This window comes from Vigna unguiculata, chromosome 7, assembly GCF_004118075.2.
Source record: "Vigna unguiculata cultivar IT97K-499-35 chromosome 7, ASM411807v1, whole genome shotgun sequence".
In the NCBI taxonomy this organism is placed as follows: domain Eukaryota; kingdom Viridiplantae; phylum Streptophyta; class Magnoliopsida; order Fabales; family Fabaceae; genus Vigna; species Vigna unguiculata.
Window position 1 is genome coordinate 20806786 of NC_040285.1, and position 19192 is coordinate 20825977.

Here is a 19192-nt window from a genome sequence, read left to right on the forward strand (position 1 = left end):
TGTTATTTTATGAATATGCCAAACCCCCTATGTTGCATCTGGAACCATTGATTGAAAACATAAGTCACTAAGAGACAATCTTGGGTTAACTCTTGAATACTACATTTAACTATTTTATTTAGTTGGGTACAACCTCGATCAATCACCATGTAGTTTAGAACAAAACAAAAATCTCTTTAAATGACTCAATGATGCTATGTTGTTGCATACTAAACTAAACTTAAGATACTTTAACAACAACTACAACATATTACAAAAGCAAATTATATCAAAAACAAAATACAAGACTTCCAATTTCTAATTCATTTGTGGGCTTGGTGTCATCATCAAAATCAACTTTCTTGAAGAAGCAAGTCCAGCAACTGCTCCTTTTGTCAACGTCTTGTGCTCAATACAATAAGACGAAGGCACATTGTCGTACATTGTCGTTCATGGATGAAGGATTTGGCCCTTATTCTTTCGTTTGCGTCTCCCATGATTGCTTCTATCAGATAATTTTGTATCATATATCATATAAGTATTATGTTTAGTAACGGATCTAACACAAATTTTAAGCTGCAAAAGTGTGATGAGATAATGCTAGATATTTAAAAAATGCTTTTAATAACCAGTGGAGCTCAAAGATCGAATACATAATTGGATTAAAACAAACATACATAGAAACGACTCAGAAGGTTACTGTGTGATAATAATAAAGTATCGCCACAGTATAGTGCTTGGTGTCATCTAAAACATTGGTGCTATTACAAACTCTGCAATGTTAACAACAGGACTAGACCAGAACACAGCCTTCCATTACAGTAACAGCCTTTCCACGCAAAATCACTCTTTGGTTCTGTTCATCAAGATGACCATTGAGAACTCCCCCTCTAGCTGATGCCTGCACGAATGTAATCTGCATGTTGTTAGTATGACGGTAACAATGACAAAGATAATCATTAGTCACAATATGCAATCTGCATGTTAGTATGACAGTAACAACAGACAAAGATAATCATTAGTCACAATGTGGCGAAGAAGAGTACCTGGTAAGCATTGAAATCACACTTCCCTAGCTTCTTGCTCCAGTAGGGTGCTAATGCACAATGAGCACCCCCACAAACAGGATCCTGAATGGAAATATTATAGTTATTTGATATTATGTCTTTAATTCTACTTTCATATATTGAGCTGGAATGTACGATTGGTCTTGCTTTCCATTGTATCCTTCGCTTTATTCTAAATGATCCAACAATGGACATGGTAAATATAGGTAGTAAAATAATATTATGTGTCTTCAATTAAAGATTTTTTTTCTAATATAATTGAAAACATTGAACTGGATGCTGTAACTAGTAAAACTTGACCCCAGATGAGCTAGAAAAGCTGATGGTTGTAAGGTAAAACAAACGAAAGGAAAGAAGAGAAGTGGCATTAATAAAAGGATTTTGCAGTTCCAAAATTGCATCCAGAATGATGAGTTCATAACCAATTTGAACCACCCATGCTTGGACCCCAAGGCAATTTTGGATGAACATTATAGACTAAATTGTCAACCACTTCTTATAAATACAAATTTTTCTCAGCCTCTAACCTCATTGACTCCATATTTTGGGCAGAAGAATCTACTACAGAAGTCAAATCCTGAGCCGGGAGGAGCAATCGCGGAAACAATTATCCCCCTTCCAGGACATTTAACTATTGCATCAAGTTGCGGCAGTAGTTCTTCGACAGCTCTTCCAGATTCGACCACAACCTAGGAAAATTTGCAACTTTCATAATGTTCAATGCACACAAATTGCTTAAAACGTATTTGCTATTTTGCAGGTAAAAGTGAAGTTACATACTAACAAGAGATACATATTGTTCTTATTTCAATAATCAAGCTGGTTAACAAACATGGAGATTCATCCAAAAATAAGATCTATGAAAGATAGTAACAATAACAGAAACCCAAAGAGAACAGACAGGAATTATTACAAATAAGTCATCTCCATCTTGTGTCTTCTTTAGATCAATTATGGAAGCACCATTCAATGCAGCAGAAATTTGGGAAGTCTCCTCAGAGTTGAATTCTATAACAGGATCAACAGGGAAATTCACTTCAATATAAAACCCATCCTTAGCTTGACCCTTTTGCAAATCTAAGTCCCGGGTGATATTGATCGCTGGGATCTTTTTTGCAGTCAATACGCCAGAAAGCGTCACAAATTCAATAACATCAGTATCCACCAAACCAGATGAAAACAGAGTGTGAGCTGAAGCTAAGGTAGCGTGGCCACAGAGCTCTATCTGCAAAAGGGTACATGAATAAGATAAAATAATTCTTAAAAAATCATAAATTTTTTATTATATCCATTCTGGTGAAGCCGGTAAATTTACCTCAGTAACAGGAGTGAACCATCGGAGGTGAAAACGAGGATTGCTAGAGGTTCCATGGAGCAAGTTAAGGTTGTGATGGGACTCGGTGATGCGAGTTACGTAAGCTGTGACAGATAAATTAAACTCAGCTGCCACTGCTCGAAACCACTCTTTATCCCTCTCCTCTTCTAAGAGACACACTGCTGCAGGGTTTCCTTTGAACACTGACTCAGTAAACGCGTCAACCTGGTTATCGACTCGAACTCAGCTCACTATGATTCATATTAAGGATGTAATGAGAAAGGGGAAAACTGAATTGGGAGAGACACATACCAGAGTGTATTTCACAGGTTTCTTTGCCATTGACGTGCCAACTGATTTTTTCAGTGCTCAAACTCATCAAAGTTCAAACCAATGAGACGTGTTTCATTTGGATTTCTCGCTTTGTAAAATCTTCAATTTTTTAACGGGTCACTTTAGTCAATCCATAAATAATGTAACCATAGATTTTGTTACCGTGCTAAATCGTAATTTTATAAAGATTTCTAATAACACCTAATTTCACTTTTAAATTAATTTATTTTCTAGTCAAAGAATTGTTAAGTATTCAGTTTTATTCTCTTTGATAAGATTATAAAATGGGTGAACGAAAAGAAAATGTCAATTAATCACACCAGCAATATACAAGTAACCAACTCAAACAGCAATCACCTGTAAAAAGTAATACACTGTGTTAAAAAGTTGAAATTTTTAATAAATTTAAATTATTTTCTAAAAATATTTTTAAAATAAAATAATTTAAAAGAGATTAATTTAAATTAAATTTATTATAAATGTTTTAGAAATTGTTGTAAAAACATAACAAATACAACATGTGAGTAATTACTTGCTACGTGAAAACGGATTTACTCACATGCAACATATCTTTCAGCAGCAGCAATTGACGTAGTCAATAAAAGTTGCCATGGATAGTGATCCAACCATGTTTTTCAATTACAAATTGAGTCTTGTACGAAAACCAATTCATGTGTAGAATTGTCATATTCAGCAGTAATAAACGACCATAGTTCTTGCTTAAAAAAATAAAAATACATTTCACATCTCTCCCAACCTTTTTTAAATTGCAATTTACGATCCCAAACCGTTTAACTATTTTAAATGTAGATTAAAAATAGTAATAATTATTATTATTATATGTACAATTATTAAAATAGTTTTACTCTTTCGATAAACACATTATATTTATTTCACTTATAATTTATACGTTACCAACTGAGAAAATGAATTATTCAGGACCAATTACAAATGTTAAATAGATCATTTCGGTTAGAGGCACTATATACTACTTCTGTAATTAATTTTAAAAAGATTCTCAGTTGTTTTAATTTATTTTTTACACTTGATTTTATAAACTTATTATCATTTTAAAATTATCTTTTCATTTTTATCTCTAAACTGAATATCAATAATTTTTAAAGGATTTATATATTTAAAATAGTATTTAATACGAATTTTAATTATACAAAAAAATAAGCATTATCCTCCTTCGTACAATTTCTAAATGAAAAATGTTCTTACACGAAAACTAATTCATACGTAGAACTTTCATAGTCAATAAAAATGGGTAATGCAAATTCTTTGACAAAATAGTTCCTTCAAATAAACTAATCTTTAAAAGAGTCAATGATCAAACTTAGATTTTACTCTTTTCAATGAATGTCAAGATAAGATACTTTTCTGACGAGATAGTAATACAAGAATTAAGTTATCATTTCCATCCTGTTGTTAAACCACTCAGAATTTGGACCCTGATTCATATCCACATAATAATAATCCAAACTTAAAATATGATATTTGTTGAAATCAGAATGATGAGCTACAACAATGAAAACCAACAATCAACAACTTGCGTTGATCGATGGTATCAGCCAATCAAAGTACAGGTGATGTCAGCAATTTACAATGATATTCTAAAGAAATACTAAATATTCTACATTGTTCATTCTGGTACAACACTATGTGATTCACCCTTTATTGTATGGACCACCACACTCTGCCTCAAGAAACTACCAACTTCCTTCCTTGGACATCTTCAGAAAATGGGACAGAGTGATATTTGGGAGCACAGGAGAACCCTTTTTCTTCTTCTTTATCTTTGTAATCTTCGAACACTTGTAATCTGTCACTGTATCCGATGCCAGATTGTAGAACTGTTCACAGAATATTTCACCAAATTAAATTAAATTTCGTCCAAATTAAGTGCACTCCCTCAAACAAAAGTCTTGGTTTGTTTAACATATCCTATGAAAAATATTATCTGATTTTTGGTTTGTAAATCATTTTCTGTTGTCCACGTAAAAAAAAATCTGACATTTGGGGTTAACATTCAAAACAAAAACATTTTCCAGGTTACAGCTCTTTGATGATTTCTTTACCTGAACAAAATGTTGTTATTTGTATTTGCAGTATTTCTCAAATCTTAATTTTCTGTGCATGAATAAAGATAATATAATAGAGTGTTTAGCTGTCACCATTAACAAATGGAGCAGCATATTACCTCACAAACTCCATGCAGAAGCAATCTATGGAAAGGATCCTGAATTTGCAATTCAAGAACATCTCCATCTGTGCTTGCTGTTATGAATGTCCGTAAACATTCCTAAAGCAAAAGGTTCCATACATGCCAAAATGCATATTTGTAATTAGTTCAAGCAAATGAAAAAATTAAGCACCAATATTGGCCCCTTTTCTGCACAACATAATGATTTGGTGATGCAGAGGGGTAAAATATCAATCATGAATAAGATTTATACCTCATAATTGTCGATGAGCTCAGAAAGAGAACTGCGGCGAAGTGCATCTCTTGTTCTACAGTCGATTCTATGCCAACCATTCAACACCGCCATCTTGTCAGCATCAATGTGACCTTTCCTTTTTTCCATGGAGTTCTCCATGGAACTAATTATATTAACCTGCCAAAGCAAACAAAATCTATCATGAGATACTTGCGAGTTGTCACCACAGCAAGTGAAGATATATGTTTGTTCAATTGCAGGTTCACCAAAATGCTTTCTTAAACAGTAAAAAATTACAAAGATGGAGTCTACAAAAGAGAGAAGTTAAAAATATAACTATATAACCTCTTTATCCATGTCTATATTCCTGAATCGGTCCCATTCCTCTATGTTAGTCATGGAAAATGTAGAAGGCGGAACTTCATCACCTGTAAAATGAATCCAATCACCTTTAACATACACAAAATTATATAGATTTCATTACAGAAAGTTCAAAGTCACTTCACTTCAACGTGTTCTATATAGATTTGATGTAATAAATTGTTTGCTAAAAAAGAAAACCATGTAATTTAGTAAGATATCTTGCATTCTGTGGAAGAGTTCAATTCTTGTTGGTCTAAATGCAATATTGCCTTATCAAGAAAAGAAACAAGGCAGCTATGAATAACACATACAGCAGATGAGTCAGATAAATACCCCATGGTGGTGGGGCAAATAAGCCTCTAATCTCATCTGCATTTAAACGCGGTACTAGTTCCATCAAGAGACGGTCATTTAACCACCTACGGGACCTTCGATTTGTGACCTAAACAGGTAACACAAGTATCAATAACATAATATAGTGAAATCAAAAAACTAATATCTTGTGATTGTTATCACTCAGAGAAGGTAAATATATGAACTCACAACAATTAGCAAAGATCAGCCCCATACAATGTAGAGAAAAAACTTTAACATTAACCTAAATGCTGTAAAAATTCTAAAACGAGAGATCCACGAAACAATAACTCATATTCCATACAAACAATAGCTCACGTTCGACTAGTCAATGATTCCTTATGCACCCTTTTAAAATACAATAATAGACAAATTATTAAACCGTCTTGACTTTAAAACATTCAAAAAGACAACATTTGTGATTAGAGTTGTTAATTTAAATTTTTGTCCTCCAAACAAGAACCACCCAGTCATAAAACACCGTGCCACTTAATGAAAATAACAATAGCTCACTGGTTTCATAATGCGATTACCAAATGTATTAAATTAAATGTTTTGCAAGTCCATATACAAAAAGAAGACAGATATTTATAGCCAAGAATCAAAAGAAAGTGATAACATTAATCAGTTTCTCAAAAACAGCCATTACATTTCCATATCAAATAGAAGATAAACACCAATAGTTACTGAAAACACAGTATACACATAATTATGAACATACACAGAATACCAACCTTTCCAGTTAAGCTCTCAAGGAACTCTATCTTCTTTTCGATGGACATGCCACTGGATTTCAACCCATCTAATCATTTCCAACAAAATTACTAATTAATTTAAGAATACGATAAACATCGATCTGGCCACGCAAGATTCAATCATTGAAATTCAATAAGCTCAAATTTTGAAAAATAAAAAAAAAATGCGTTTTTTATTTCCTAGAAAATAAAAGAGTTACCTTTGGGAGGGTCGCTGAAAGAGGATAAAAGAAGATGGTCTAGTTCTCTGTGAAGAACCATGATTAGTTGACAATGGTAGAAGCAAGCCGATCTAGGAAATGGGATCGAAGAGAAAGATTGAAAAGAAAGGGATTTAGAATAGATAGAAGACAATCAGAGATTCACAAATGCAAAGCTGGGAGATAATATAGTTGGAGAAGACGAAGGAATATTCTTGTGTTTATTGGATTCTCATATTTTATGCCTCACATGATGGCGGTGTCCTTGGACTGCAAGTAATGGACCGGATTAGACATCTCATCAATATAATTGGGCTAGATTTTGGGTCAGTACCTTCCTTGTTGCACCCTGTATTTTCGTCATACACCTCCGTCATAGTTTAATGTAATGATAAAAATCTTTTAAAATTCCGTATAATGTGTTCAAGAATTTACTCTACTGATACATTAACCCACATGTTCAAATCAACAAAACAAAACATATCATGTATTCGTTTTAAGTTGTAATCTTTTAGTTTTATTAGTAAGTAAAAGTTAATTTTGGTCATTGGGGGTATTTCCTCATGCACTCTAGTGGTTTCTTCATGAACTTCTATGGGTATGGGGTATCTAAAAGAAAAAAAAGGTCGTAATATTTTATCATCTTTTTTTTCTGGTCTCTTTTCATCTTTTTTCTAATCCTATATTATTTATCTCCCATTTTTTTTTTTTCACTTAGAAGAAGATAACATATCAGATTGCATTTTGTGGTGGCTCTTTCACTCCTTGTTTGAAAGTGACTTTTGAATTCTTTTTATACAATCCAGAATTTAGGATTTAGGATTACACAATCTAAAAATTTTCTTTTGTGAAAAAATATTTTCAAATCATGTTATCCGAAACCTTTTTCATACAAAACAAAATATTTAGATTATGTAATTTATAAGTTAAAAATAATTACTAAAATTAAGAATACTTTTCATACAATTTAAAACAATTTTTAAGAAAAATAACTTTCAAATTATTTAATCTGAAAGTCAAAAATACTCTCTAAATTACATAATCTATAAAAAAAATTCTTATACAATCACTAATTCCGAATTGTAAAATAAAAAAATATTTTTAATTCTGATTTGCATAATCTAAACATTTCCAGATTACAAATCTGAAAAAAAAAACTTTAAACTAAAAGAACAAATTAGTCATTTTCATATTTATGAAATGTATATATAAATATAAAGAAATACCTTGGTTAACGTCAGCGATAGAAAATAATTTCAAGTGGTAGAAAGATGAAATATTATGTATCGAAACAGTTTATAATAAATTTTTAAATATTAAAATCAATGTATTTTGAAAACTAAAGGATATAATGAAAAGTGTAATAGAGAATACAAATTTCAAGTGTGTATATTCCGGAACAAGTTTCTAAAAAAAAACATTTAAGAAGGTTTTAAATTTTCCTATTTTCATAATATATTTTAAAATAGTTAATCTATAATAATATATTAAGGGGATTCTCCTTGTGTCAATTTTTCAAAATATCGATTTTACCATTTAAATATAATAATTTATTAAATTTTTAAAAATTTATAACAATATATAAAGGGGATTCTCTTTTTTGTGTCCATTTTTCAAAATACTGATTTTACCCTTTAAATATAATAATTTATTAAATTTTAAAAAATTGACTGTTATTTTTACAAACTTTTTATAAAATCGGATGTTATTGCTTCTTCTCTTCTTCTTTATTTATCAATGATTATTATTTTATCTGTTCTGATATATTTTACTTTATTTTTAATAAATATAATTTTAATTTATATATTAACTTAATAACATTATAATATCACACATATTTAAAATATCATACACGGGCATGATAGCGCAATAGGAGTGTTTCAAAATTATCAATTATTTTATTTAATAATATTTTCCAAAATTCTTCTGAAATATTAAATCAATTATTTTACAATATTACATATATTAGCAATATCGATAATCAACAATTATTTTGTAAAAGCGAAAATACTGTATACTTCTGTTATGTCTTACAAATCTATAATTCTCATTTTTCATTTGAATTTTTTTATTATAACTTAATCTTTTTAAACTGCTTTGAAAAACAAAAATTGCACTCTTACTTTAATCAAAACAAATTGTTTGACTTAAAAAAATAGTATAAAATTGAAAAAAATATAATTAATTTTATTGATATAATAAATAATTTTTTATAGTAATATCTTTAAAAAATATTTTGTTAAATAATTTTTTTAAAATAATTTGATACAAAGAAATATATTTTTGAAAATATAAACGAGGCTTAAAATAAATTAAATAAATGAAAAATTTATATTTCAAAATAAGAATATATTAAAAATACATTAGTTTAAAGAATATAAAATTTAAATTAGGTATTTTTTTATTTTAATATATGAATTTATTTTAATTATATGTTTTATCATCGTATAAAAGTTACTATTAATAAAATATTAAATTAATTAATTATTTAATTTAATCTATTAATCTATTTTTTAATGTATTATAAAGAATATATATTTATATTTAGTTATAATATAAAATATTTATGGTATAATTAATAAGATGAAAAAGCTTAATTAATTATGTGGGTTAAATATTTTTATTTTATAAAATATTTATTTATTAGAATTAATGGTATAATTATTAAATACATTATCAATGTTTATAATCTGTATGTAACCAACATAGTTCACATCCATTTTCGCCTAATAAATTGTTATAAATATTTCATTGTTATTTAGTTAAATAATTGGATGTAAATTGTCTTGATAAATTATTCATTTTATTGAAGAAAATTTGTTAATTAAAACCTATATTATTTTTGGTGTTTCTAATATATTTTTCACACTTTCATTTCTAATTCATTTCCATGAACTTTATATCTTTATAAACAAACACAACATAACTGAAATAATATTTTAGTAAATAAAATTTGCAAAATCTTCATATTAAAAAATGTTGGAGGGTTGGTCTTGAATTGAGTTGTGTATTTGTTTTCTTGATATATGTTCTTTTTTTATTTCTTTATTAATTCACCTTTCCTTAACTCATCATATTATTTTAACAGTAATATAATTGATCAACAAAAGTATCTTTCTAGGATGTTTTAAAATACATATCTCAAACACAATTCATAATAGAAAAGAATTATTAAATTAACATTCTAAATTATATAAAATAAATATGTGAAACACTACATTTCAAAAAGACTCAAACTTATTGGAAATAATGATATTTTAAAATAAATAGTCGGAAATTGTATAAAAGAAACGTCATTTATATAATTTTAAGTAAGTTGTCTGGGTAATTAATATTTCTTCTATTACAAAATGGATCACCCACTTTCTTTTGATAAACAAAAAGGGTACTACACGACAAAAAGGACTGAAATGACAAAAAAAGCCGAAAAGTAATTATCTCCATTTATTTATTTTAACTGTTTAAGGTGTAAAGAATGATTTGTTTTCAATTTTTTTTTTTTGTTTTTCTTTCACACAATGGTGTAATTTAGTTTAGCAATTATTAAAGTTGTGCAGAAATTTTTTAAATTTCAGCGAAAAGTAAATTGTGCCAAAATGGCACAATTTTATAATAAAAAAGTTGTGCCAACATAAATGGATTTCAATTAAAATGAGTTGAAGTCGTGCCAACATAGAGAGACTTCTTTGTTGTTGAGAAGTCGTGCCAAATTGAGATGACTTTAATTAAGTTTCTAAGCAAAGTCGTACCAATATGGGAAGACTTCAATATTAAATTGTTAATAAATAAGTCGTACCATATTAGAGAGACTTTAGTATTATATTGATAATGAAGAAGTTGTACCATATTGAGACGACTTTGGCTAAATAAAAATTAAATATTTTTTTAGTGATATTAATTAGTTAAATAATAATGCATATAAGTATTTAAAAATTTCATAATGATGTTGGTTTCATGAGGTGCAATTTCAGTCTGTTCAAAATGAAGATTATTGGTCTACTTATACTAGTCCAAATTTAAGGTCTGACCCTCACATACGACACGACAAACCAGGAAGACGAACTATAACTCGTATCCACAACGAAATGGACTAGTCACTGCCAAATAAACCAAAGAAATGTTCTTTTTGCAGAAGTATTGGTCACAATAGAAGCAACCGTCCAAATAAATAGTGAAATTTTATTTTATGTAACTCTCATAACTTCAGTTTGCCGACTTTGTTGTTCACTTTTATTTTAATATATATCAACCAAAAAATTATTGGATCTCATATATTTGTTATTAAAAAACTCTTTTCTTTTTCTTTTCTTTACCATTGTATATCTTGTATAATTTATATATATATATATATATATATATATATATATATATATATATATATATATATATATATATATATAATAAAAAATTTAACTTCTTTATTTAATTTAATATTATCATAACCAAATCATTTTTTCTTTTTTTTTAACTTTTCTTTTTATTTTCTTTATTCACTTTTGTTTTACGTAAGTATTGTATTTGTTTTCTATATTAGCAATGAAGTCGTACCATTATGGCAAGACTTTCTTTATAGCCCAATATACTGAAATCGTGCCATTATGGCAAGACTTTCCTTATAGCCCACTACACTGAAGTTGTGTCATTATGACAATACTTTCCTTGTTAATGAAATTGTCTCATTATGGTGAGACTTTGGTTCAATGAAGTCATATCATTGAGGCACGACTTTGATTATTCTCGTAATTAATTTAAGTGAAGTCGTTTTTGCCTCTGACGACTCCTATCAAACATATTACAGTTTCTGCGATTTGGTACGACTTCAACACAACTTAATTAAAATCGTCTCATTTTCGCACGATTTCTTTAGGACAAAGTTGTGCCATTATCACACGACTTACCTCTGCAGGAAATTTAAACAAAAAGTGCACCAATTTAGGAAATAATGATTGAAATTGCACCATTCGGGGAAAAAAAACTCTTTTTGTACTAAAACTTATCTGTGTTGGTATTTGAACGAAGCATTTTAATAATTTTAAGAAATTGAAATATATAGTATTTGAAATTTTTGTAATAGAGTAATTGGAATATTTTATGAGATACAATTTTATTTTAACTGTATTTATTTTAATATATAAAATTTTTAAATTAAATTTAAAAATATTAGTGAACTTACAATATGTAAATAATATTTAATAATTTAATTTAAAAATATTAATCAACTTTCTAATATTAATTAATATTAAAAATCTTGGATCAACAATAATATACTTTTATATCAATATTGATTCACTCTATCAAAGAAAAATAATATTAATTACTAATTACTTCCTTTACAACAATAATATAATTCATTATAAAAATCACAAGCTCAATATATAACATGAAAACACAATATCATTAATGTGATATAATTAACTCACAAATATAAAATAAATCCTGAAATAGATATCACAATTAATCAAACTCATTATCCAAAGTTATGATGTCAATCATTTTACCACTAAAAAAGAAAACTAAATAACTTGTTAAAACAAGTGTTTTCTTATTTAATATGTTTTTTTTTATAATTTTTCCACATCCAACTAGCAAGTCTTTAAACACCTTATTTCAGTTCTCTTCAACATCCTATTTCAGATAAAGGTGACAAATAAACTCGTCCCCATGGGTATTGCCCGAACCCATTCTCGTTTTGACGGGAATCCCCGCATTGACTGGGTATGAATATGGGTACGGGAAATCCCGACTTTTTCAATTAGGTATGAGGATGTACATATCCCTACCATAATACTCATCCCCGCAATATCTCCATCTCCATTTAAATTATTAAAATATTAACAATTAATTAAGTAACCATATATATGTATATATATATATATATATATATATATATATATATACTTTCTATTTTTTATTTCTCCTAATTATTTGGTTTGTTGTGAATGATTGTTTCTAAGACACACATTTGTTAAATTTTTAATATTTTTATTTGTTGTTTATTTTCATCATGTAGAATACTATTTCGATATATTTTATTTTATTTTTTTTATTTTCTAACTCATTATCAATCATATTGTAATTTTTTCAATATAATTGTATAAATAATTTTTATTTACTACAATATAAAAATTTAATATAATTGGCATAAATATTTTTTTATCACCATCCAACATATATTGGAGTACAAAAGATATAAGATCTATGTCAAAATTTTATTATTATGTTTATTATTTGTTCTTTGCAACATTATTTTGATCAAGTGATGTATTATAACTTTTATTAGTGTTTATAAAAAAGATTCATTAGAATTTAAAAAATTGAAGTAAACAAACGTTTAAAATATATTTTTATTTGAATATTTGTTTTCCTTTTATATTTTCTTAAAAATATTTTTAAATTTTATCATTTAGGTTTCATTAATGTTTGCAAATTTAATAAATGTTTTAGTTCTCATGAAATTTTATTTGGTATTCTAATCTAAAATGTAAAAAATTATAATTTATTTCAAAATATTTGATATCGAATAAACAATCATCCCCCTAATATTGAATATTTAATAATATTATGTTTTCTTTACCGTAATTTTTTATTATTTTATAAAAATAATTAAAATTAATATTGAAGTAGTAAGAAAACAAGTATAGGTATGGGTACGGGATTATACCCGTTACCCGATGGGATGGGGATGGGACAAAAGTTTGATACCCATTGGATTTGGGTATGGGGATGAAGATGAATTTTTTCTACGGAGATGGTTATGAGATTATGAAATCTATCTTTGCCCCGCCCTGTTGCCATCCCTAGTTTCAGCCCTCTTCAACATCTGCTTGACCTACAAAACTGCAACAAAATTTATCAATCATAGTGTTATACAACTAATGCAAATATGCAGAAGACTTAACCAAATACCATGAAATTAATCAAACACAAGAAAATATATATTACATACCATGATTTATGTTGTAGAAATATGTACTAAAACATAATCTTCCTTCTGCTCAATTGGAAAGGCTTTCACAATAGTTAATTATTTTGGCATGTTAACTAATCATTTAACAACTTTAGCCCATTATTTCTTAGTAAGATTTGACATTAAACACACCTCATCTAGTACTTCTTTGATTTTATTTTCATCAACCTTATCACTGTATACATGTGTCAATCGCTTAAAAAACTCAACCACATATTTCATTGAAGCAACCATTAACTCTTTTTCCTTAATCTTTCTCCTTTGAGATTGTGTACTAGTAGAACTTGAAGATTGTGCTTTTCTTTCTAAGTTAGAGTTTGGTTCTTCGAAATTTATAGTAGCATTCAAGTCCTCCAAATCCACAAAATTTACTTCATTTACCTCTCTACTCATGACTTCATCAACATCTATAGCAATTTCAACTCCATGATCAGTAACTCTATCATTAGCACATAAATCCACTATATCATCCCAATTTGGAATTTCTTTGAATCAAAAATGTCTAGCCTCTTTATTCGACTTGAAAAAAAAGAAGAAGTTAATAATAACACAACTACAATTCCATACAAAGGAATTAGACTGTAACTCACTGCCTACTCAAAGATATAATGGCATATAAAAAAAAATTGCTACATGATTGCATGTAAAAGAGTACTTACATAAGCAGTAACAAGTGACATTGATCATAAGAAATCATACTTAGTAAAACAAAAAAGGTCAATTTGATTAGTAAGACAAAAAGAAGAAAGAAATCTCCAAGCCTCCCTTGTGATGTGACCAATCTGGAAGCTGGGTTGAGTGAATGTAGATGGGAACATTTTAAGAAATATTAATTAAACAACAAAATCGCTACTGAATATTCCATAAATTTGGATGATTGTGTTTGGTATGAGCTAAAGTAGAGGAAAAGCAGAGGAAAAAATGATATAGTATCTAGAGCCATTTGAACTAGCCATGGGTGAAGGACCACATATATCTAATATAAACCAACAAGGACTATCATACATAGTATCAAACCTATTAAAAGGTAGTTGATGTAGTTTTTGCTTAGAACATATATCATAAAATAGCTTACAATTTGATTTGTCATTTTAGGAATAGTCCGTGTTATCACAAAAGAGGAATATTGTAAATCAGCTAAGAATATTAGTAATAGGAATAATTATTCAATCGACTTAAAAAATTGACATTTATCACAAAAGAAACACTTGTTATCTCTTGCACACTTAAAAACACTAATTAAATTCTTTAAAATGGAAGGAACATCTAAAAGATTTCAAAACCATTTTGGCATTTGTATAAGGATATTTATAAACATGTGAGCCAATATGAGAAATGTTAATACTTGTACCATTGCCTAACTTGACAAATTCATTGCCATTGTAAATAGTTTTGGTTGTAAGGTTATTGGAACCATGTGTGATGTGATGTATGGCATCACTATCAGGATACCACAAAGGGTCAATAACAGTGGAGGGAGCTCCCAACAAAGAGGGTGTATCATCCATAGAATATGTAAGACCCGAGAAATTTAATTAATTAAATAATTAATTAATTAATAAATGCAGGTAGCGGGAGACTTTATGGCAATTAATGCTGACTTTTATAATGTGGAATAGTTCTAGCTCAAATGGTTGAGAGTACTTGTTTTTGTTAAGAGGACTTGGGTTCAAGTCTTGTGTATGCCAAATTGAGTGTATTTTAATTTATGTATTGTTTTGATATAATGATTTATCATGATGAGTGATAATACAATCCTAGATTTATAAGAATTGTCATGAAACATGAATTGGTTGAATGATTGTGCAATACTTAGGCCAGAAAACCCTAAAGCTGGTGTAAAGTGAGGGTAATAGGGAGATTAGAGAGATAGAGTGTCCTTTTTGTACAAGCACACAACTAGCATTGAAAATAGAGAGTTGGCAGAAACCGTATAGCGAGCCTTCAAAGTCGTTAGGCGACTCATGTTAAAATAACTCAATTTTTGGGTTTCTATTAAGAATCGTCTGGCGGTGAAGAGCTGCCGCCAAGCGATGTGTGTTGGTGTTCTGTTCATGAAAAATGCTATTTTTTGTGTTTTCCCGGAGCAGGTATCGCTGAGCGTTGGTTTTGTACCGCTAGGCACCAGGTCCCTGACATTTGGGTGCTAGGCGCCACAGATTTTTCTAGTCTGCGCAGTTTTCGTAAAACTATGTTTCTTGATTCGTTAATTATCTTATTTAAGTGAAATTTTGACAGGTGATCCATAACATGATGTTCTTTACTTTGAACGGTGGAGATTTTATTTGGAAATCTGTAGCTAGAGATATATGTTATGCATGATTGCTGGTTTGGAAGTCTTTAAAGTGCATGATCATGTAGGGATGATAAATTGTAGGTTTGGCATAATGCATGGGAAATTATTGTGAAATGAATAGATTGCTATTGTGAGATTCGTATGTATGAAATTATTGCCATGTGACAAGGTTAAATTTGGGTTTGTATGCGGGATTCAAAAGAATGTTACAACTAATGTTTGAGTTATTTTCTGAAGTTCATGAGTTAGGTGTATATTGGGTTCTGATTTTGAGTTCCTTATAACATGAATGGTTCGCATTAAATCAAGTATTGGCAGGGTATAAATGCATGAATCCTTGTGTAAAAATATATGTGTTTGATTCTTATGACTTGTGGAATGTGCGTTGAGTTTTGGTATATGTATCAACATATTGTGGTGTTCTGGATTGCTTGTGGGGTGAGTAGGTTCGTTAGAACCTATTTTGGAGTGCCAAAAACCAGTAGCATTGAGGCTACTAGTGTGGCGCCTGGCAGCATGGGGTAAGCTGCTAGGTGATAGTGGGTGCAAGTAAGCTCTGGAAGAAACATAACACCACGCGGTCTACGTTGGAATGTCGCCTGGTGGCGCTTAGGCAGCGCCAAGCAATAGCGCAGTGGGCAATGTATTCTTTTGGCTTGCATTTTGTGTGTTTGTGATGTTGGACTTGGACCAGGAGATGCTTGATAGTGTCATGAGCGGGTAAGTTCATAATTGGTGATGAACGCGAGATTAATATGAGCGAAGAGGTTCATATTAATGATGCTCTCGTATGAGGATACGAGCGGGGAGATTTATATGTTCCATGCTCACACTTGAGGGGTTGCTACGAGCGGGGAGGTTATTAGCTGGATGGATCACACGTGTTGGACTACGGGCGGGGAGGTCCATATAGTTGGTCTACGAGCGGGGAGGTTCGTAGAGGTTGGACCACGAGCGAACAGGTTCGTGGAAGCATGATATATCTTGGGTCCATGGTCAAGCATTTGTATGGTGTGCTTGGAATAGTAGTTTCAGGTGCATAATGAGACTTAGAGTTTTACACGACTTATGACTGATTTCTTTGGAGGTGTGTAGTCTACGAGGATTTGGGTGATACCTTAAGGATGACATTTCTTGAGTTATAGCTCGAAATGGTATCCCTTGAGTGGTGGTGGCTTGGGATAGAGGGTAAACACGTGACATTCCTTGAGTTGTGACTCGGAATGACATCCTTTGAGTTGTGGCTCAGGATGGCGGTTGGACACGAGCATTCCTTGAGTTGTGGCTCAAATTGGCGAGTGTTGTCGGTGTGAGTGTGCGAGTTGTGACTCATACAGATGGGTCCAAGAAGATTGCCCTCTTCGACGTTAGCTGACGAGTTTGGTAGTCTTGGGACAATTATGAGCTATGGTTCGTATTGAGAACTCCACTTGGCGTTACGGAGTGTGGTCCGTAGCAGGTTTCCCGCACGTGTTCTACAAGTTGTGGCTTGTAGGTGGAGGCAGCAAAAGGTATCTTGAGGTTATCATCTAAAGACGTAGAACATGGATAACATGATGGTAGTCGTGTGTTATGGAATTAAAGGATAAAGTTCCTTTGATGAGTGTATGCATATATATATATATATATATATATATATATATATATATATATATATTTGAATTGTATATATAATTTGATACTGTTAGCTCACCCTATTTGCTTGTATTTGGTGATGATCGTGTAATGCGTTACACGGGAGTAGATGATGTTGCAGGTGGTGCTGGTGAGGCATAACATCGGTGAGAGGGCTAGCTGGGAAAAGCTTTTACCGAGTTTTTAATATTTATGGATTTAAGATATTTTGCAAAAATTTACGTTTATCAGACTTGGAACTTGTAGTGATATTTAAATTTTGTGGATTTTAATTTAATATAGATTTAATAAAGGTTTTCATTTTCCCTTGTTTTGGGAAAAGGTAATTTAAATTAATGCGTATATATATATAGTCATTTTTATTCATTTTATTTTAAATTAGTAATATCCAACCGGGATGTTACAGAATACAGTTGTGACTGATTACCACTATTTTCTCATGTTACAAATACATTGTTACATGATTTTTAATATTATTAAAGTAATGTCCTAAGATAATCAATTAATAAATAGTATTGTGTATTTTGACACATTGCTTTCTAATGAAGTGTATATGTCTTAACTATTCTTTTATTTTTCCTATCAATCTCGTAGCACCAAAGTATTTGTCCTATAGGCTTGAAATTCTTTTGAGAGCTAGTCACCAAATGAAGCATAAAATAACACGTATTCATCCAAGAATGATGCAAAAATTTCAACACATTATGTTTGTGTTTGGCCAAACATTATGCACAAAGTTCACAAATTTTGATGAAAAAGAAAGAGAAAAAGGCAACAATTATAACTAATATTAAAATGGTTTCACAATTCTTCCCAACTACAACAATCTGTGACTCGAACATTTCATCAAACATGTACTAGGCAAATGGAAAAAATGATAAACATAAAATATCACTATCAGGATACATTATGTCTATAGAATACAGTTGAGACTGATTACCACTATTTTGTCATGTTACAAATACATTGTCACATGATTTTTAATATTATTTAAATAACATCCTAAGATAATCAATTAATAAATAACATTATGTATTTTGACACATTGCTTTTTGATGAAGTGTATATGTCTGAACTATTTTTATTTTTCCTATCAATCTCGTAGCACCAAAATGTTTTTCCTATAGGATTGAAATCCTTTTGAGAGCCACTCACCAAATGAAGCATAAAATAACACGTATTCATCCAAGAATGATATAAAAATTTGAACACATTATGTCTGCATTTGGCCAAACATTGTGCACAAAGTCCATAAATTTTGATGAAAGAGAAAGAGGAAAAGGCAGCAATTATAACTATTATTAAAATGGTTTCACAATTCTTCCCAACTACAACAATTTGTGACTCAAACATTTCATCAAACATGTAGTAGGCAAATGGGAAAAAAATGATAAACATAAAATATCAAACTAACACTGAAACCTAAATCCCAAAAGCAACAATAAAAAAAGCAAGAACAATGAAGATAGAATAAATAGTAGAGAAGA

The 19192-nt window shown here is 29.9% G+C and overlaps 2 protein-coding genes across 5 annotated transcripts; both read right to left on the minus strand.

Moving 5' to 3' along the window:
* Window positions 1-580: 580 nt before the first annotated feature.
* On the minus strand, window positions 581-2837 carry LOC114191594 (uncharacterized isomerase BH0283-like). 3 transcript variants are annotated; one of them, XM_028080861.1, is made up of 6 exons: window positions 2674-2837; window positions 2362-2586; window positions 1960-2271; window positions 1574-1735; window positions 1026-1109; window positions 581-880 (listed from the first exon to the last, which is right to left on the minus strand). In XM_028080861.1, the coding sequence occupies exons 1-6, from the start codon at window positions 2701-2703 to the stop codon at window positions 773-775; spliced, it is 921 nt and encodes a 306-aa protein (XP_027936662.1). In that variant the 5' UTR covers window positions 2704-2837; the 3' UTR covers window positions 581-772. The 3 variants fall into 3 exon arrangements, with proteins under 3 accessions (XP_027936662.1, XP_027936661.1, XP_027936663.1); XM_028080860.1 differs by having other exon boundaries at window positions 581-895; XM_028080862.1 differs by lacking the exon at window positions 581-880 and having other exon boundaries at window positions 1102-1218.
* A 1274-nt stretch (window positions 2838-4111) lies between these two features.
* On the minus strand, window positions 4112-7061 carry LOC114191595 (R3H domain-containing protein 4). Of its 2 annotated transcripts, XM_028080864.1 has the most exons (7): window positions 6808-7060; window positions 6587-6654; window positions 5832-5940; window positions 5481-5563; window positions 5154-5312; window positions 4898-4999; window positions 4112-4550 (listed from the first exon to the last, which is right to left on the minus strand). In XM_028080864.1, exons 1-7 carry the CDS (start codon window positions 6866-6868, stop codon window positions 4407-4409), a joined length of 726 nt encoding a protein of 241 aa, XP_027936665.1. In that variant the 5' UTR covers window positions 6869-7060; the 3' UTR covers window positions 4112-4406. The 2 variants fall into 2 exon arrangements, with proteins under 2 accessions (XP_027936665.1, XP_027936666.1); XM_028080865.1 differs by lacking the exon at window positions 4898-4999 and having other exon boundaries at window positions 4157-4550; window positions 6808-7061.
* Between the last annotated feature and the right edge of the window lie 12131 nt (window positions 7062-19192).

Coding starts and splice junctions, on each gene's coding strand:
- LOC114191594 (XM_028080860.1), bottom strand. CDS start 2,703: ATGGCAAAGAAACCTGTGAAATACACTCTG. Junction 2,587..2,673: donor AACCTGTGAAATACACTCTG/GTATGTGTCTCT, acceptor GTCGATAACCAG/GTTGACGCGTTTACTGAGTC. Junction 1,736..1,959: donor AAGATGGAGATGACTTATTT/GTAATAATTCCT, acceptor AAATTTTCCTAG/GTTGTGGTCGAATCTGGAAG.
- LOC114191595 (XM_028080864.1), bottom strand. CDS start 6,868: ATGGTTCTTCACAGAGAACTAGACCATCTTCTTTTATCCTCTTTCAGC. Junction 6,655..6,807: donor TTTCAGCGACCCTCCCAAAG/GTAACTCTTTTA, acceptor GGAAATGATTAG/ATGGGTTGAAATCCAGTGGC. Junction 5,941..6,586: donor TTGAGAGCTTAACTGGAAAG/GTTGGTATTCTG, acceptor TTACCTGTTTAG/GTCACAAATCGAAGGTCCCG.